The sequence below is a fragment of the Vicugna pacos genome, chromosome 23 (assembly GCF_048564905.1).
Source record: "Vicugna pacos chromosome 23, VicPac4, whole genome shotgun sequence".
Classification (NCBI taxonomy): Eukaryota; Metazoa; Chordata; class Mammalia; order Artiodactyla; family Camelidae; genus Vicugna; species Vicugna pacos.
The window spans coordinates 11,965,148-11,985,787 of record NC_133009.1 but is presented as its reverse complement, the minus strand read 5'-3'; the positions used below and the strand labels follow the sequence as shown (position 1 = coordinate 11,985,787).

General features: G+C 42.8%; 1 protein-coding gene across 1 annotated transcript in view; it reads left to right on the top strand.

The window, feature by feature from the left end:
* The window catches only part of KCNH1 (potassium voltage-gated channel subfamily H member 1), a 329,150-nt gene that overhangs the window by 214,567 nt on the left and 93,943 nt on the right, over nt 1-20,640 (top strand). The window contains exon 10 of the mRNA XM_072948224.1: nt 13,605-13,804. Coding sequence (XP_072804325.1) covers nt 13,605-13,804 — 200 coding nt within the window. The remainder of the gene's footprint in view (nt 1-13,604; nt 13,805-20,640) is intronic.

The following is a 20,640-nucleotide window of genomic DNA, read 5'->3' as shown; positions in this document are numbered from 1 at the left end:
CATCAGGAATAGGCCTCGTGTATCATCACCCACTTCAGTGTTTCTTTCTAATTCCATATTCATAATTCATAAAACATAGTCATTTTTTGCAGATCAGAAGGACTTTGGGTCCCATGCAGTCCTGTTTCTTCTCCAACTCCCTCATTTGGCAGATTTATTTAAGGAAAGGCAGCAGAGTGTAGAGCAGTGGTTCTCAACAAGGGGTGAATTTGTCTGCCAAGGGACATGTGGCGATGTCTGGAAACATTTTTTCATTGCCACAACTGGGAGGTGCTACTGGCACCAGCAGGTAGAGGCTAGAGATTCTGCTAAACATTCTATAACAAGTAAGACAGCTTCCCACAGCAAAGAATTAGCTAGCCCAACGTATCAATGATGCTGAGGCTGAAAAACTCTGGTATAAAGTTTCAGGGCATGGACTTTGTATTCGCACTGCCTGGGTTTGAATCCAGTTTCGTACTTGCTGGCTGTGTGACCTTGACCGAGTTACTTAACCTCTCAGTGCCTATATGCAAATAAATCTAGTCCCTATTTCATAGTCCGTAGCCCATAGGGCTGTTACAATATTTAAATAGTCAGTATATATGAAGCATTCGAACAGTAGCTGGCACCCAGCAGACATGTGTTTAGAGAGGCGTCTGGTACAGTGGTGGAGTCAGTTCCCGAGCCAGCCTACCAGGGTATGAATCCTCCATCTGCCACTTAGCAGCTGCGCGACTTTGGGCAAGTCAAACTTTGTTGACTGAGATTCTTTATCAGTAAAATGAAGATAATAATAGTATCTATTAAGATAGATCATGTATTATGCAAAGTGATTACAACAGTAGCTCTTACATCATAAATACTAAATAAGCACCAGCTGTCATTATTATTGCTATTCATTTATCCATTCATCAAACAAATATTTGGGCCTCCTGTGCCCAAAGGGTTGGAGTCACTTGCCTTACAGCTCTTAGATGGCAGAGTCAGGATGAGGACCACTGACTCGTGAGAGGAGGCTGGCTCTGTCCAGTATGATGGTTTACAACGCTCTGCTTCTTGGCATCGTGAGGTAGAAAGCTGAGGGAGCTGTCATTCTGGGTAATTCATACTTTGGAGGGAATGTGAAGAGAGGCACTCTGACCTGCAGTGTCACTTAGCAACTAAATACCTCCAATTGTGCTTTTGAAAAACTAAGAGACTGATGGCTGCTCAGTGCGGAAAATCAACAGATGCTGGAGGCGCTGAGATCAGAGTTGTCAAGTGATTTTAGTTTCTATTATTACGATTAGAGGAGGTATTTCTTTAAAAGGCACTGTCTGCGATCATTGTGCTGGTCCAATTTAGTTTACCGTGGTGATAGTAGTGCCTTCTGAAAAGTTTTATTTTTCCATTTTGAGATGTAAAAAAGAAAAAATTAAGTTTGAGCTTCATGTGAGGTTATAACTTTAGGAGTAGACGTACTACCATTGGAAAATGAGCCCAGTTAAGGTTAACACGCTTGTTTAAATGGCTTTAAAAAGTACGTGTTATTTTAGATGGCTTTCTGAATTAGATTCTCTTCAATGACTCATACTGGAAAAATATAAACTTAGGACGCTTATTATGAAGTAGAGCAAGACCTGGGTTTGCAAACCTGCAAGCCCGTCTTCCTTTGACCAGGTGTGGCTGTAACTAAGTGGTCGTCTCTTTGCAATCAAGGACTCAGCAGGCACAAAATAAGTAAAAGCAGCACGTTAGAGACCTTTCCAACCTGCGTCTGACCTTCTTGATTCATTTGCAGAAGTAATTGCCTGTGGAAATTGCTGTGCCTTTATCTGTGTGGTGCTATTAAAACATGGGTTGAAGTGAGGAGGCACAGGCTGCATGGTTAATGGGTTACCGTGGAGTGGGAGCTGTTGTTTTATTCGACAGATGAGAAATAGCTGAAAATAACCTTCTGTCCCCCCTGTAAGAATTTTGCTTGTTAAGTGACAGTCACCAACATGGCAGACTTTCAGCGTGGTATAGGAATTTGTGCTATTTTTAGCAAGATATTAAATGAAACTTTGCAGGCTTCTCTTGTTATAAAATAGGGAATGTAAGAGTGGTTTATATTCTCTGACTTGGGGGGCACTTTCTGTGCCCAGGGCAATAGCTGTCCAACTTGAGGAGGAGTGAGGACATAGTGCTGGCAGGAAATTCAGAGCTGAGGGTAACCTTTTCCATCAGTGTCCCACACATTCCAGCATTACAGACCTGTGGGATCGCTCTTTCATTCTCTCCTGGGTTTATGCCCGTTGTTCTGTCTGGTGGAGTAAGGTTAGCTGCCTTTGTAACCCCTTTGTGCTTCCTCAGTATGGCCCAGTGTCTTTTCTTTTTCCCTGTGAACATCCTTCTCCCTTGGGGTAGAGTATTATACTCAGAACTTATTAGGGAAACACTGAGGATGAGTGTGATGTAAAGCAGTACTTCTCAAATGTCAAGATGCCTCAAAATCACCTGAAGAGCTTGAAAAAATACGAATTCCTGGGCCTCACTCCCTGAGATTCTGATCCAGTAGGTCTGGGGTGGGCTGAACATTTGCCTTTCTGCCAAATGCCCAAGACCAAACATGGAGAGGCTCTCCTGTGATAGTATGATTAATAGTAAGAAATATATATTTAGTCTTCACCCATATTTCTGGCACAGAGCTCAAAAATCCTTGGAACTTCATGCAATGAAAGCAATAATGGTCTCTCGTTATGTCAGTGAAGTGACTTGCAGATCCACCAAAGGATGGGGGCTGGTTGCCAGTGAAGCCAACTATGTGATTAGAAGATCGGAAATTTTCGTCCCAGCCCTGACCTCCTGGGAGGGGAGAGAGACGAGAGATTGAGTTCAGCCACCGGTGGCCACTGACTTGATCTATCACATCTATGTAATGCAGCCTCCATGAAGACCCAGAAGGATGGGTTTGGAGAGCTTTCCGGTTGGCGAACCAGAACATTTCCATGTGCCGTCATGCTAGACCCCACACTCCATAAGGACAGAAGCTTCTTTGTTTGGAGCCTCACCCAGTGTATCTCCTCATCTGGTTGTGGATTCCTATCCCTTAATATCCTTTGTAATAAACCAGTAATCCAGTGAGTAAATGGGTTTCCTGAGTTCTCTGAGCCACTCTAGTAAGTTAATCACACCTGAAGAAGGGGTTGTGGTGACCTCTGATTTACAGCCACACAGTCAGGAGCGCAAGTGACCACCTAGACTTGCAGTTGGCATCCGGAGGGGAGGGCAGTCTGTGGGACTGAGCCCTCAGCTTGTTGGAATCAGTGCTATCAGAATTGAGCTGATTTTTAGGACATTAGTGTGGTGTCGGAGAATTGGTGATGGTGTGTGGGAAAAGCCCACCCACATAGGATTTGAATCAGGAACCCTCGCTTAGTAGAATTGAACCTGGGCAAACTCAGCTCTTTGGAACAGTCTCTTCAATTGTTAGTCAAGTGGATTTACTGAGCACCTACTTAATGCAAAGGAAGATGTCCCTGAAATGACACCACCATGATTCCTGCATTCCAGAAAGTCTTCTGTTTAAGGAAAAGCACAGGACTGTATATTACAGGAGGAGGCACCCTTTCAAAGCCAAGGGCTGAAGGGACTAGAGTCCAGGGGTGATTGATGGGGGCATGTTAATACTGGGTGGTTCAAGCAAGAAAACTAAGATTCTATCCCATGCCAGGATTGTGGCATTCGTCATGTTAATTCATTGACTTGAAACCCTGAGAGGTGGAGATTACCCTCTCTTTCATAAGTGAGAAAACTGAGGCTCTTAGATTTGAGTTATTGGCCCTGCCACTAATTCAAACCCAGGGTTCCTTGTCTTCAGAGCCCAAGCTCTTTTCACTATACTGTATTGCCTCTCAGCACAATACATGACTCACCTGAGTATTGAGTTAATGTTTGTTGAATTAAAACATCTGATGATTAAGTTAGTGAGAGAATGTTTCCAGGAAAGGATAACCTAGAAATGGTTCTTAACCATCCTGCAATTAATTCTCATTAGTATTTATTGAGCACTTATTACATACCAGATACTGTGATAAGGATTTTATATACATTATACCTCTTATTAGAAAATCAACTAAAAGGTAGCTATTAACTCCATTATATACGATGACATTTAGAGGCTGAACAATCGTCGTGAGGTTGGGAGTGGAACCAGGATTCCAGATTGTGGCTTTTTGTCTCCGAAGCACAGACTTTCTGCATTCTCTTGTGCGAACTTGTTCCGGTAGCACATCAATGAGCAGTTACTTCTTTTTCTTCCGTTGTCACTGCCCATTTCTTCCCAGGTGCGGAGATAAACAGCTATGGATTTCAAGTCACAGGAAATGAGATTTTAAAAGCTACTTGCCTGTTACCATGCCAATAGAAACAGCCTCACACCCACTCCATCATGATCACATTAGAATAAGCAAAAGCAATTACAGCAGCAAAGACCAAAAATACTGTATTAACAAAATTTGTGCTGCAGTCATGTGGGCCGGTGACTTGCAATAAGGACTAGATGTAGTTCCCTGCCTTATGCCCTCCACTCTCTCTTCCCCATCTTACCCTTACCCTTCAGTTCCTCCTGATCCACGAACAGCTTCATTCCGAATCACTACATAGTCACCGTTTCAGCTGATCTGTCAAAGTTCTTGGCATTTATGGATGTTAGAGATTCCTTTGAAGGCCTCTGTACATGATAAGTTGGTTTCAGACATCTCACTTTTGGACTCCAATATTTTTCTGTAACGATGCAGTTGAAAGACAAGAGCCCCTATTCAGGCTAGTGTTCTAGGTTGTTGAAATGCAGCTCTCTGGGATGTGTGTTCTTGACAGCTGGCCACAAGACAATGAACTGGAAGCAGAGGTGCATTGAGGGAGACCCTGTGTTTCAGCTCCACACTCCAGGCACTTCCACACAGTATCTTGTTCCCCTAACAACCCCGGGAGGTGAGTGGGCTTTTTTCCTTTTGTCAGACTGACAGAAATGGGGGGAAAGAAGTAATTTGCCTCCAGCTACACAGCTCTAAGTGGCTGAGCTGGGATCTGAACCCAGGAGGGTATAACTCTGAAGACGGCTTCTTTTTTTCCTTATTGGATAATGTGAGTGTGCAAGTCACTGGGTTCACGTATCAGAATTTGCTGGGGCTGCGCTTAACATAAAAAGCAGAGGATTCAACTTCTGAGCTCCTTCTCTGCCTTTTTAGACTCTACTTGCTGTATCTCATTAATGCCTTGGAAGTGAGAGTGTCTCTGGGCTGCTTTGAGGTCCCAATGCCAGTGTCACGTGTGCTAATAACCTTCCCCCTAAACCTACCCGCACAGCTACCTGACTTAAGGAGCAGTTCATCCTCATCAGATGGCTGGCTAATGGGCAGTAAGGATCATTAGACTGGTGATTTTGTTTTAAGGGAAATTCATATAAGAGTTTCTCTTTTTACCTTCCAAAAAAAAGAAGAAATCAAATCTCGTTAAAATAAGCAGTGGTAACGCGTAATCTTAATGGATACTGAATTTCAGGCACGATCTGCTGTAAAAGCAGGGATTGGAAAGGACTTCTACGTCCTCAATTTTTCCTGTTGGTATTTATGAAATGTAGGGGTGCAGGGTAGCTGGGGGTGTAGATTAAAGACGGGGGAGAGGAAAGAGGGAGAGAAAATGTTATAGTTTATATTCAGGAAATGGGGTTTTTATAGATAAGCAACTCTTTCCTTTTGATCTATCCCTCCTCTTAAAAAAAAAAATACAGAAATTAGTGAATAATCCAGCCAGCCAACTGAAGATGAAATCTAAAACCAATGTTTATGTCCATAGAATTTCACGACATATTGTAAGATAAAACATGAATTATAATAATTACATTTGAGAAAATGCTTCTCAAAGTTCCCAGCAGTAGCAGTATCCCCTGGGAACTTGTTAGAAATGAAAATTCTCTTGGGCCCTCCCAAGACCTACTGGATCAGAAACTGGAAGTAAGGCTCAAAAACTATTTTAAAAGCCCTAATGATCTTTTGCTGGAAATTAAGAGTACAGAAACAAACATAGTTTTGAGGGTAGAGTCTTTTTAAAATTCTATTTTAATATATCATCCAGAATTCTGCATAGAACAAAGTCAGTTTGGGTAGACCTATAAACTACCAATAGAGGGCAATGACTTTTTAATTATAAAAATGGAAAGGATTCATGCTAATTCTTTCTTTATTTCTAAGCTTTGATACACCAGCAGAAGTGACAACTTATTTTTCTTCTTAAGTTTAGGGGTCAGTTGTGCTCTGCAAGTTTGTTTATTAGAAGTTGGGGTACATTTCCCAACAGAATAATGACCAACTTCCTAGAGATGCCCACAAGTCTGTTTAACCACCGATTATTAAAAATGTGCTGGTGACAGTCTAACAGCTCGGCATGCCAGAGATGCCTTCTAACAAAAGAGGATTCTTCCCTTCTTCACTTCCCTTTGGTAGCAGGCAGATTAGGTGTGCCTGGAGTAGATGTCCCAAAGACACAGAGATGGGAGAGCAGAGAGGAGTGTGACTGATGGCTCTCAAGACCAGGGTGCTCAGGAGAATGGGGAGCTAGAGAGCCTGTTAAACATAGCAGAGAATAGCCAGGGGCTTAGGACCTTAGGACCTGTGGCTTGCTCAATACACTTCTTAGTTCCAGACTCACTCCTCAAACATCTCCTTTCTGTCCCACCAAGTATCCTGGGGGTTGCACTGCCTGCTTCCCTTTTCCATTGCCCTTAGTGGGCTGCTTCTGACTAGGGCTTCCTTCTGTCTTGGATCCACAGAACAGAACAGTCTGTCAATTTCCCTTCTCCCTTGCCTTTTGAGACACTGTGAAGAATTTCATTCCAAGTGATGAAAGAAAATTGACGAGAAATAAAAATTGTCCTTGTTAGTTTGTATCCTTCTCTCACTCCATCTCGTGACCACTGACAACCCTTGTCATCCCCTCTCCTCTCTTCTCTTTTTCTTGTCACTTTGATCTGCTGGAGGTAAGTTTTAAAAAAGAAAGAATGGAAGAAGAGAACAAGAAATTACCCAAGAAAATTTTCTTGAAACGAAGGACATAAATTCTTGGGTTGAAAGCGCTTATTGAAAGCCTAGCACAATGGATGAAAACGGAACCACAGCAAAAGATACATCCTTTTGAGTTCTCAGAACATTGTTATAAAGGAGTTTCTAGGAGAAAAAAGTCGGGTTCAATATGAAGAATGAAGGATCTGAATGCTTTTGACTTCTCAACAGCAGGACAATGGAGAAATGCTTCCAAAATTCTGAGAGAAATGATTTCTAATCCAGAATTCTGCACCCAGGCAAGCTATTAACTGAGTATAAGCGTGAACTTGTTAGGTCTCAAAGGTTGAGAAAGCTGCTAGAAGATGTCTTCTACCAGCAAAAAGGAGCAAACCAAGACAGCAGAAGACATGGGGTGCAGGAATCAGGGGATCTAACCCAAATAAGTGGCATGACTTCTCAGGAGGCTGGGGCAGAGACATTCACAGAGCTGGCAATGGAACAGTTCAGGAGCCTCCAGGAAGGACTTCTTTATGGAAATGAGATGGATAGACTAATGTGTTTTAATATATTAAGAAGAGGCTAATTTGTGGGAGAGTTTGGAGTCAAATTAATGATAAGTAAACTAAGCAAGTGAAAAGACCAAGTCTATTATGAGGAAACATTGCAGAAAAGGAAGAGTAATCACAATATACTACATGACTTAGCTGTGAATAGCATTCATCTAGTTGTAATAATATAAACAGAGACTTATCTAACCAAAGTGATGACACAAATATATGGGGAAGATGGGGCAGTGGGAAAAGGCATGGAGTTTTGTGAGTGTGAGATTGGGAGTAAAGGATGGGGGAGTGGGAGGATGCTAAAATCTCAGAGATCCATGGATAATGCCCGAAACTGAGGTATCAGGACATAGTGATTTGAACATCACACTCACACATGGAGATTGACAGCAGTGCAGTCAGCCAATTGCAGAACAGGAAATTGGGTGAAAAGGAAGAAGGCCTAGGGGTCTAAGGATTTTAATAATTTTCTTGGCCATTTTATTCTTTAAACTATGTGTGTGTATAGTGTATACACAAAGAAACACTGAATTTTCTGAAGAGAAACAAAGACTTTTGCCACCCTTCCCCCTAAATTCCAGACAGTAATTTCTAATTAAGGGCCAGATTAGTACTATCTTATTTTTTTCTGGGAGGGCCCCAGAGCTCTTGGTATGATACAGTACTCAACTCCTCAAATGAAGAAGGAAAACTCCTCTTAATCCAAATCAGCATTTTGCTTGGGGATGGGGAAGGCCTTCTTAGTCCTTCCCCGTTTGCAAGGACCCAGCAAGTCCACACTGAGAGCCGTCCAGGGCATCCTTGCACTGTGGGTTCAGTCAAGACAGTGTAGCTACAACCTCCCTCTCTCCCACCCCGCATCTCACCCGAATATCTGTTCAAGTGGTAGCTGGACTTTATATCTTCCCTCCTAGTTAGATTTTGAGTATTTAAGGCCATAATGTCTCATATGTAGATATCAATAAAAATATACATGAAAAACATATAACCCTACTTCACATAAAATTAGAGAAGGGACATTGAAAGAATTATGCATTTTAACAATCATAATACTTCATAATTGTAGTAATAATTGAATGAGGCCCTCCTGTGGGCCCTTGACCTTCTAGAATGCCTTAGGAGCAGAGCAGCCCTGCTCTGGGGTGGGAGCAGCCCTGGGCTGTTGATGGATGTGGCATCACCACCTTAACTGACCAGCACACCAGTGTCTCAGATCTGTGCCAGGCTCTCAGATCACGGACAAGAGAGCTATTCTTACTGTATTGATTTGTTGTAACTATTTTTTAAGCTCAAGATTAGATTAATCTTTGGCAGCCATACTGAGGAAGGCACCTCTGCTCTTCATGCAGGACCTCTGGCTCACTGTGGACCAGAAAACACAGCTGAAGCAGGACTGCCATGCAGGCTTGTTGGATGAGGGTCAGACTCACTGAGAGCAAGGCAGTTTCCCAGGCCCTGGAGGCTGGTCCTGAACACATTCGGTGGCGTTACTGGGCTGGAGGAGGAGGGGCTTCGACCCCGTCCTGTGTGAGATAGGGTGTCTGCGTTATTCAGGCTTGATGACTTCTGCTTTTCATCTGGCTCCTTTTGTTCAGATTGGCACCACTCCTGGTACCTTTCCAGAGCTAGCAGCCCTCTTTTCCATCCTGATTTACAATTCTCATCCAGTACCTTCAGTTTTTCAGGCAGCCGTGTCCAGTGCTGCTGGACAGATTTAACCTAAGATTTCTTTCCCTTTCCCCTGGATCTGTTCCTTTCTTATCTTCTCCCTCTCTTAGTCTGTCAGCTAAACCTGAGTAAGATTATTGGGAAGGAATGACTGGGGTATATCCAGACAATGGGTTATATTCATCAATGTAAAGGAGTGAACTGTTGATACACACGACACTGTGGATGGATCTCAAGGGCATTTTGCTAAGTGGGAAAAGCCAGTCTCCAAAGATCATATGCTATATGATCCTATTTATATAATGTTCTTGAAATGACATCATTATAAAAAAAGGAGAAGAGATTAGTGGTTGCTGGAGGGAGTGTGAGTGTAAAAGTGTAGCATAAGGGAGATCACTGTGGTGATGGAACAGTTCTGTGTTTTGAATGTGATACTCAGTACATGAATCTACACATGGGATAAAATGTGTTATGCAGAATTATACATACACTTTATAGCAATGTAAATCTTCTGGTGTTGATACTGTGTTTCATTTATATAAGATGTAACCAGTCAGGAATCTGGGTGAAGGGTACACACATGGAATCTCTGTGCATTATCTTTACAGCTTTCTGTGAATTTATAAGTATTATAAAATAAAACTTTTTCTTAAAATAACAAACTATTATACATGTAACAATATGGATGAATCGCAAAATAATTACATGGAATGAAATAAGCCAGTCAAAAAAGGAAACAAAAGAAAAATAGAAATAATTAGACTACATCAAAACTAAAAACTGTAATGCAAACCGTACCATAAAGAAAGTGTGTATAGCACAGAGAACTATATTCAATAGCTTGTAATAACCTGTAATGAAAAAGAATATATATATATGTATAACTGAATCAGTATGCTGTACACCAGAAATTAACATAACATTGTAATTCAACTATAGTTCAACATTAAGAAATTTTTTTAGAAGGAAGTGAAAAAATAACCCACAAGATGTGAGAAAGTCATTGCAAATCATATATCTGATAAAGGATTCATACCCAAAATATATAAAGCACTCTTGTAACTCAATAATAAAAAGACAGACCCAATTGAAAAATGGGCAAAGGATTTGAGTGGAAATTTCTCCAAAGAAGGTATGCAGATGGTCATCAAGCACGTGAAAAGATGTTCAACATCATCAGTCACGTGAGAAACGCAAATCAAAGCTACGTAAGATAGCAGTTCTCACTTACTAGGATGGTGATAATCAAGAAGACAGGTAATAGCGAGTGTTGATAGGATGTGGAGACATTTGGAACCCTCATTCACCACTGGTGGGAATGTAAAATGGTGCAGCTACTTTGGAAAAGAGTTTGGCAGTTCTTCAAAATGTTGACCATAGTTACCATATGATACAGTAATTTCACTCCAAGAGAACTGAAAACATGTCCGTACAAATACTTGCACACGAATGTTCATAGCAGCAATATTCATCAGAGTGACTCAAATGCCCATGAACTGATGAATGGAGGAGTGAAATACGGACTATCCATACAATGGGATATTAGTCAACAGTAAAGCCGAATGGAGTACCGATACATGCTACAACATGGATGAACCTTGAAAACCTTATGCTAAATGAAGGAGGCTCGCCACTGAAGGCCACATATCATGTTGTTTAATTTATGTAAAATTGGTTGTCCGGAATAGGCAAATCGATAGGGACAGAAAGTAGATTGGCAGTTGCCTAGGGGATTATGGGCATGACTGATAGTGAGTACATAGTTTCTTTTTGGGGCATGGAAATATTCTAAACTTAGATTGTGCTAATAATGGTTGCACAACTCTGTAAGTGTGCTGAAAGTTATTAAATTGTACACTTTAAATGGATGCCTTTTATGGTGTATGGATTTTATCTTTAAAAAGATATTTTAAAAGGTATATACTCTGATTCCATCTATGTAAGATTTTTGAAAATGCATGCTAATCTATGGAGACAGAGAATAGCAGTTGCTTGGGGATGGAAGGATAGGGAGGTAGGGATTATAAAGGCATATGACAAAACTTTTAGGGGTGATGGATATGCTTACTAACTTGTGGTAATTGACCTATACATATGTCAAAACTTAACAAGTTGTATGCTTTAACAGGTACAGTTTATTGTATATTGATAATGATGCATTTTTTAAATGGGCCATAGCAGAAATGTGTGAAATTCACTAATACTACAAGTATCTTTTGGGTACTGGTAAATCGTTAGCTCCCAGGGTTACAGTGGCGAGGAAGAGCCAAGTCCAGTCTTTAAGCACACCCTGTAAGAGTCCAGGCAAAGAAGAAAGCTTCAGACTGCAAAATGGTTGCAAAAAAACATGAGCTCTACGGAAATACAGATAGTCCCTGACTTAGGATTTTTCAACTTTACAGTGGTGGAAAAACGATATGCCTTCGGCAGAAACTGTACTTCGAGTTTTGGATTTTGATCTTTTCCTGGGTGATTAATATGCAGTGTGATACTCTCTCATGGTGCTGGGCAGCAGAGGTGAGCCTCAGATCCTAGTCAGCCGCACGATCGCTAGAGTAAACAGCCATTCTCTTTTTCACTTTTAGTCCGGTATTCAATAAGTTAGGTAGGATACTCAACACTTTATTATAAAATAGGCTTTGTATTACATGACTTTGCCCAACTGTGGGCTAATGTAAGTATTCTGAGCGCATTTAAGGTAGCTAGGCTAAGCTGTGATGCTTGGTGGGTTAGGTGTATTAAATGCATTTTTGACTTATGATAGTTCCACCTTAGGATGGGCTTAACGGTGATGCAGGAAAAACGGATACGGGACATGAGGAGGGCCATGCCCCAGGCTTCGGCTGAGCCCCTGGGACATGCCCCACCAAGTGTGGGTTCTTGGCTTCGCACAGGAAAGAATTCAAGAGTGAGCCACAGTTGAGTAAAGGTAGATTTATTTAGAGAGATACATTGAAAGACAAGAGAAAGGCCACGAGGTGGGGGTTGGGTGCTCAGATTAAAAGTAAGTACACACTCCATAGACTGAGCGTGGGCCGTCTTAGAATGGAGAGAGAGAGAGGCAGCTGAGGCACCGTGTTGCCAGTTTTTATGGGCTTGGTGGCTTCATCTGCTAATAAGTGTAAGGACCAGTCTAACTAGCCTGGGAAAGGGGCTGGAATTCCCAAGAAGATGGCCATTTCCCACTCTTTGACCTTTTGTGGTTGGCCTTGGGACTGCCATGGTGCCTGTGGACATATTATTCACCATGTTAATATATTACAGGGAGAGTATAATGAGGCTCAAGATCTGCTAGAAGTCAAATCTCCCACCATCTTGAGCCTCAAGGTCTACTGGGGATTGAATCTTTCACCATTTTGATGTTAATTGCTGTAGCATTTCTTGAATGGCTGTGCCCTGCCCTCTTCCTGTCTCTTTGGGATGTCACTCTTCTTGAGGAAGATCTGTATGCCTGGGGAGTCATGGACACCCTCCCGGGGACAGATGGAGGGGAGGAGTACCGGGGAGGCTTCCTGGAAGAGGTAGCCGTTGAGCTTAGCATTCAGGGGCAAATGGGAGTTACATGTAGAATGTGGGGTTTTGTGATGATGTGATGGTCCTCCTTCACAACACTAATGTAACGGAGTAGTAGCAGCTCATGGTAGTGCCTGTTATATCTCAGAGGAGACCTGATTTTATCTTCCTCATATCAAAGCCATGCTTTTTTCCCCAGGAGCCACATCACAGTGAAGTGGGTTATTGTGTTAACATGCACCTTAACAATAAGTGCAGAGCAAAGATAAAACAAACAACCTTCAGTGCTCTCGGCAGACTTGCTGTTATTTATCTGAGATCACGTTTTTAAGATCCGTCCTTTCACTATGTTGTTGGCTGTATGAGAACCAGGACCGAGCGTCTCATTTACCATTCTGTCCCCTGCGGGTAGTGTAGTGCTTGGCACAGAGCAGGGCTTTAAGAAGATCACTTGCTGATAGGGTCAGATTTGGGCTGATACAGAGCACATAGGAACACATTTGACTGGTGGCTTTAGTCATGGGTCACACTTCTAGTGACAAGAAGTATTCAGTGAAGCAGTCTGATTGTCCTGTACCCATCCCCAGTACTGTCTGTCTCCTCATTTTGGCCCCAATATTGCCAGCTCCCTCTACCCTAGCCCTGCCTCCCACGGGTTTTTCCTAGTGGCCTGGTATTTGGAGACTCTTTCTTTGGGTCCACTCCCAGAGGCTCCTGGGGTGAGGTTCTCCTGAGAAAGTGAGGACTGTCTGCCCTGGGACCAGCAGCGCTGGCCATTGGCCGGCTCTGGGCAAGCTGGGCGTTCTCGGGCCCTGGCTCAGGGACCACTCATGTGTTTTTCCTCCCCTCCTGCCTCTAGCACTTCTCTATGCCACCATCTTCGGGAATGTGACGACCATTTTCCAACAGATGTACGCCAACACCAACAGGTACCATGAGATGCTCAACAGCGTTCGGGACTTCCTGAAGCTCTACCAGGTGCCCAAGGGATTGAGCGAGCGAGTCATGGATTACATCGTGTCCACCTGGTCCATGTCCAGAGGCATCGACACAGAGAAGGTAAGGAGGCGATGAGCTCAGGTAAACCACTGTCTCTCGGCTTTCCCAGGGAGACCTGAGGCTCACCTCGGGTGCATCTCACACCTGGCTGTGCATCAGAGTTCACCTGGGTGTAGTTTTGGATTCCCAGGCCCTGCCTCCAGAGGTTTTGACTGCTTCCAGATCAGCGTTTCTCAAGGACCTGCAATTAAGAGCCATTATTTAAGAGATTGGAAAGGCAGGATGTGTCTCCTGGAGAACAGAGACTAGAAGTCTAATTGCCCAGGGCAGAATTTCCCAAGCTGGTGTGATAAGAATCAGGGCCACCCAGGGTGAGGTGGTCATTGTTCCTGATTCTTCTTTCACCTCAGGCTCCAGACCAGTTGCTGGTCCTCTCCATAGTCAAACTTTTGATATTTTGTTCATCATAGATTTTTTGCATGAATTTTGATTTTTCAAAATATTGCATTAAATTGTGCAATATTTTGATCTTGATTGCTGAGTTTTTAACATCCCTTAAATTTTGTGTCCAAAGTCATTGCCTTACTGTAGTCTTGGCCCTGGTAAGAGTCCCATGATGTGGTCATTAAAAACACATTCCCAGCATAATGCTCCCAGACTTAAGACAATACTCAAAACTATAGTAATGAAAATAGTGTGGTATTGGCCCAAAAACGGACATATACATCAATGGAACAGAATAGAGAGTCCAGAAATAAACCCATACACCTACAGTCAATTAAACTTTGACAAAGGAGGCAGGAATATAAATGGAGAACAGACAGTCTCTTCAGCAAGTGGTGTTGGGAAGGCTGGACAGCCGCATGTAAACCAATGAAGTTAGAATACTCCCTCACACTATACACAAGACTAAACTTAAAATGGCTTAAAGACTTAAATATAAGACATGACACCATAAAACTCCTGGAAGAGGATATAGGCAACACATTCTCTGACATAAATCATAGCAATATTTTCTTGTAACAGTCTCCCAAGGCAAAAGAAATGAAAGCAAAACTAAACAAATTGGTCCTAATCAAATGTAGAAGCTTTTTTTTTTAACATTTTTTATTGAGTTATAGTCATTTTACAATGTTGTGTCAAATTCCAGTGTAGAGCACAGTTTTTCAGTTATACATGAACATATATATATTCATTGTCACATTTTTTTCTCTGTGAGCTACCATAAGATCTTGTATTATATTTCCCTGTGCTATACAGTATAATCTTGTTTATCTATTCTACAATTTTGAAGTCCCAAGTCTATCCCTTCCCACCCCCCGTACTCTTGGCAACCACAAGTTTGTATTCTATGTCTATGAGTCTGTTTCTGTTTTGTATTTATGCTTTTTTTTTTGATTCCACATATGAGTGATCTCATATGGTATTTTTCTTTCTCTTTCTGGCTTACTTCACTTAGAATGACATTCTCCAGGAGCATCCATGTTGCTGCAAATGGTGTTATGTTGTTGGTTTTTATGGCTGAGTAGTATTCCATTGTATAAATATACCATATCTTCTTTATCCAGTCATCTGTCGATGGACATTTAGACTGTTTCCATGTCTTGGCTATTGTAAATACTGCTGCTATGAACATTGGGGAGCAGGTGTCTTTTTGAAGTAGGGTTCCTTCTGGATATATGCCCAGAAGCAGGATTCCTGGGTCATATGGTAAGTCTTTTCCTCAAATGTAGAAGCTTTTGCACAGCAAAGGAAACCATAAACAAAATGAAAAGACAACCTACAGAATGGGAGAAAATACTTGAAAACGATGTGACCAATGAAGTTTTAATTTTCAAAATACACAGACAATTCGTACAACTTAATATTAAAAAAAAACAATCAAAACATGGGCAGAAGACTTAAATAGACATTTCGCCAATGAAGACACACAGATAGCCAACAGGCACATGAAAAGATGTTCAATATCACTAAGTATTAGAGGAATGCAAATTAAAATTACAGTGAGGTAGCAAGTCACACCAGTCAGAATGGCCATCATCAAAAAGTCTACAAATAATAAGTGCTGGAGAGTGTGGGGAGAAAAAGGAAACCTCCTACACTATTGGTAGGAATGTAAATTGGTGCAGCCACTATGAAGGAGAGTATGGAGGTCCCTTAAAAAACTAAGAATAAAGTTACATACGCTCCAGCATTCCCACTCCTGGCATATATCTGGAGAAAACTCCAGTTCAAAAAGATACATGCACCCAATGTTCATTTCAGCACTATTTACAGTAGCCAAGACATGCAAGCAACCTAAATGTCCATTGACAGATGACTGGGTAAAGAAGATGTGCAAACACACTCACACACACACACACACACACACACATACACAATGGAATATTACTCAGCCATAAAAAAGGATGAAATGTTGCTATCTGCAGCAACATGCATGGACCTACAGGTTATCACACTAAGTGAAGTAAGTCAGACAAAGACAAATATTATAACACTTGTATGTGGAATCAAAAAAAATTATACCAGTCAATTTATTTACAAAACAGAAATGGACTCACAGACATGGAAAACAAACTTACAGTTACCAAAGGGGAAAGGGAGGGAGAGAGATATATTAGGAAAATGGGATTAACAGATACACACCATTGTATATAAAATAGATGAAACAACAGGGATTTACTGTACAGCACAGGGAGCTATATCCAGTATCTTATAATAACCTATAATGGAAAAAAATCTGAAGCTGTACACCTAAATTTAACACAATATTGTAAATCAACTATACTTAAATGGGAAAAAAAACTCAACAGATTTCCAGCTACCATTTCAGATTTTTGGAATCAGAACTTTTTGGGGAGAAATAGAGTGGGGTAAGGATTGGAAATCTGCATTTTTAACAAGTGTCCTATTTGTTAGACAACCTGGGAGACACCCATCAAGGGCTGTGCCTTAGTGAGCATCTGACTTGACCAGAGCATCCCTTAGGCTCTTCTCTAGGCATAAGTTTTCCCACCTGTAAAAGGGAAATGGCAATAAATCCCTGTCATTCTCCAAGACTTGCATTATTCTGGATGCATTTCAATAAAAGGAGGAAAATTCGATGGTACTGGAAAGAGCAGAGAAAAGATAGAGTGGGTTTTCTGTTAATCATTGGTGAATTAATCTTTGTAATATATTCTACAAGCAAACATGTTAGGTTAGTTTTTCTCTGCTTCTAGAGTCCTTTTACATCCTTTTAAACAGCACTTCCCCCTTTAATCACCATTCCATAAGGACTTAGGGGATACCAGTTTCTTTCATTGTTAGAATAAGGGGAACAGAACCATATCGCTATTGAAAAATACCTTATGCACCTTCAAAGTGAAATTCACCTGGCTTTGGGCTCAGCTCTCCATGCTCCTGATCCTTCTCCATGAGAAGAGTCAGTTAACATAGTAAGTGGGAAAATTTCACTAACTTTAAATGATCCCAACTTAAAATGAACGATACTTTGATTTTGTTGAGTATCTGCCACGATCACAGCAATAACGTAATGACACCATAGCATCAGCTACCATGTCTTGAAGGTGCGTTAAGAGCAGATATTTACTGCACTTCAGCACATGCCCGGCCCTGCGTCCATGCCTCACTTAGGCTTCACAACAACCCTAGGAGGGATCTGCTCCTATTTCTACTGAAGGGATAAGGACACAGCAGCTCAATTAATTTTATTTATTGCCCTTGATCACAGAGTTAAGAATGGCAAAGCTAGGATTTGACCCAGTTTTTTTTCAATTTTACTTTTTATTGAAGTGTAGTTGACTTACGGTGTTAGTTTCAGGTGTACAGGAAAGTGATTCAGTTATACATGTACATACATGTATACATGCATATATTTTCAGATTCTTTTCCATTAGAGCTTATTACAAGGAATTGAATACCATTCCCTGGTGCTACACAGTAGGTCCTGAATCCAGTTTTGTCTGACTTCAAATCTTGTGCTCCTCCTACTACTTTTTTTTTTTTAGTTTAAAACATGTACTGCTGGGGGGAGGGTATAGTTCAAGTGGTAGAGTGCTTGCTTAGCATGCACGAGGTCCTGGGTTCAGTCCCCAGTACCTCCTCTAAGAATAAATAAATCTAGTTACCTCCCCCCACCAAAATAAAATAATTAAATAATGCAATAATAAATAAAACATAAAGCTATTTAAAAATAAAATTTTTTTAAATTTAAAAAAGATAAAACATGTACTGGAGGGAAGAAGGGAGAGTCCAGATGGAGTCGCCCTCGTTTCTCAGACGGGCAGGGTGTTGGTTGGGTGGGGCTTAATCCCAGGCTTTGCCAACCAAGGCGCCTGTTGTTTCTGCTCTGCTCTCTCACCAAGGCCCCTGTAGGTTCTGTGGGTGCCTGGCAGCTGACGGAGCAGAAAGGAACTTTGATCTCTCAGCCCTGGGGCCCCTTTTTCCAGGAGTCAGGATGCCTTTGTAAATCCGGTTGTCAGGAAGGAAGCCCTTCCCCACCCTCACTGCAGGGCTGGGCTGGGCAGCTGCCCAAGGGAGACAGCGCCCATGTCAGCACTGGTCCTCCTTTCCTCTCCCTGCTGCCTCACGTGTGAGAGGGCTTTGGCATTTATCCCAGGCTCTGATCCAGATGGAAGAGAGAATATGTGGCAACTCACTACAGAGCCCAGCCTGGCCGGGGGTGGCCACTCCTCCTTGGGGTTTCCTTGTCAGGCTGCTGGGGAGAGAGCCAGTCCCAGGGTCCCATGTCCCTCCCCACCCAGGACAGAACGGTCAGCGGGGACCAGGGGAGCCTGGGGTGCGTGTGTGAGGTAGAGGGGAGGTAGCACTGGGCAGCTACAGTGTTACTAGTGATTCACTGATGCCCGTGAGCTCACCATTGGCTTCTCTGAGCCTCAGTTTCATTGTCTGTAGTACATGGAAACTAGGTGACTTTGAGGACTAAGGCTGACCTCTAAGGCCCTTTCAGCCCTGATTTTCTGGACTTCAAACCTCCCTCAGGCTGACCTGCTGCTCTGCTGTGATGCAACGTCAGAAACGAGGGCTCACGTGCACTGAGCACTTTCATGTGCTGGGCATCAGACCTGGACTTTCACGCAGGAGCTCACGGAATCCTTCGAAGAATTCTGTACTCGAGTTAGAAAATGAAGACTTGGGGAAAGATGCTACGTAGAGCTTCATGTACAACTAGTACATGTTGAAGCCAGAAATTGAATCCAGATCTCTGACCCTAAAGCCTGTTCTCTCAACCATCGGGACACCACCAATGCCACCCTGGGAGGCTCCATGAGCCTCCTTGGTGATGTCTCCGTGGGGCCTTCGAGGCCTCAGAGACCAGCAAGGATGGTCCCTCCTCAAACCATGCAGAAGGGAAGGCTGTGGGAGAGATGAGTTCAGGAGCCCCCCACCCCGCTCAGTGTGGGCCCAACAGAATAATGATGGAGATGCTGATGGCCATGAGAGTCTGTTAATTTCTCCACTCTGGGTCCTGTCTCCTCCTCACATGTGCTTTCCAGTGGCTCTGGGAACAGTGCCTATGAATAAAACACTGTCTCCACGCCAAGGCCTCTCACCAGCAGCCTCTGCCAGCAAAGCCCAGCTTGAGGGAAACCAACTATTTAAAGGTGAACTCACCTGGAGAACAACTCTTGGTTTCAAACCACTAGGCACAGCTTTGACATGACAAGCACGTGTTCCCCACTTCCTGGTGTTCTGCTTGGAGAGGAGAGCATTCAGATTAAATCTGCATTTCTCCAGGAGTCTTGTTTTCAGAAAGAGCCTTAAGGAGGGAAGTACTTAGTGAGCGCGCTGCCCAAGCATTGGCACTCTGAGCTTTCCTGTGCTCCAGGGAACACGTTCATGCCCTTGGCATCCTGCAGCCCCAGAGCCAGGATGCAGAGGCGTACAGAGGGAGGGACCTGCGTTTACTGAGTCCCTTCCTGGGGCCAGGCGTGGTCCCAAGGATGTAAACTGATAGATGTAATTTCATTTAAGGCTCATAAACAGATGTTAGCAGCGTGCATTTTACAGGAGAAACTGAGGTGTAGAGCAGCTGTCACTTGGAGAGGAAGGAATTGGGATTTCAACTCTGTGACTTCCTCTTTCTGCTGCCAGGCTCCATGCAGAGCAGAGCATGCAGAGAGGTGGGATAGGAGCAGAGCTGCCCTGGGCAAGGCAAGATTTAAGCTGGGTATTGAAGGAGGCTGAGGGACTTCTGGATTCAGAGATGAGCACAGGATCCAGAGGCAAATAGCCTGCACTGAGGCAGAGAAGCAGGGGTGGGGAGTAACCAGCACCCCAAGGCAATGTCTTTACTGTGTCCCCAGCTTTGTTCACAGTCTACAACGGGGGAAAGGATTACTAGCCCCCTTGAAGGTGTCCTGTTGTGTTACCTTGTGCTTGCTATGTATGGGGCCATGGATGGTTTCTTGCAAAGATTTAGTTCAGAGAAATATCTCTCTCCCTAGAAAAGGCTGAGAAATTTTTATTTCTTTGGAAGATAAGACCTGCATGGCCTCATACATTTCCCATTTCGCCTTGAGTTTCTACATGCTGAGAGTCAAATTACCAGCTGTTTGTTCTGAGCCCAGCTGTATAACATAGGAGGCAGGTTGTGTCTAAACGAGGCTGTGGAGTCAGACTACCCAGTTGGAGAGCCCAGCTCTGCCGTTTCCTGGCTGTGCAACTGCGGGCAAATTATTGATCTTCCCTGTGTCTCAGTTTCCTCATCTGTAAAATGGTACCATGAGAGCACTTCTATCATGGGTTTGTGTGAGGATTCCTTTAGCTGAGGCAGGTAACACTTGAAAATGTAAAATCACTACCCTCCTGACTTCCCTTCTCCTTTCCTTCTTTACTGTCCTTAACACTTACCGCTAAATTTTACTTATTTT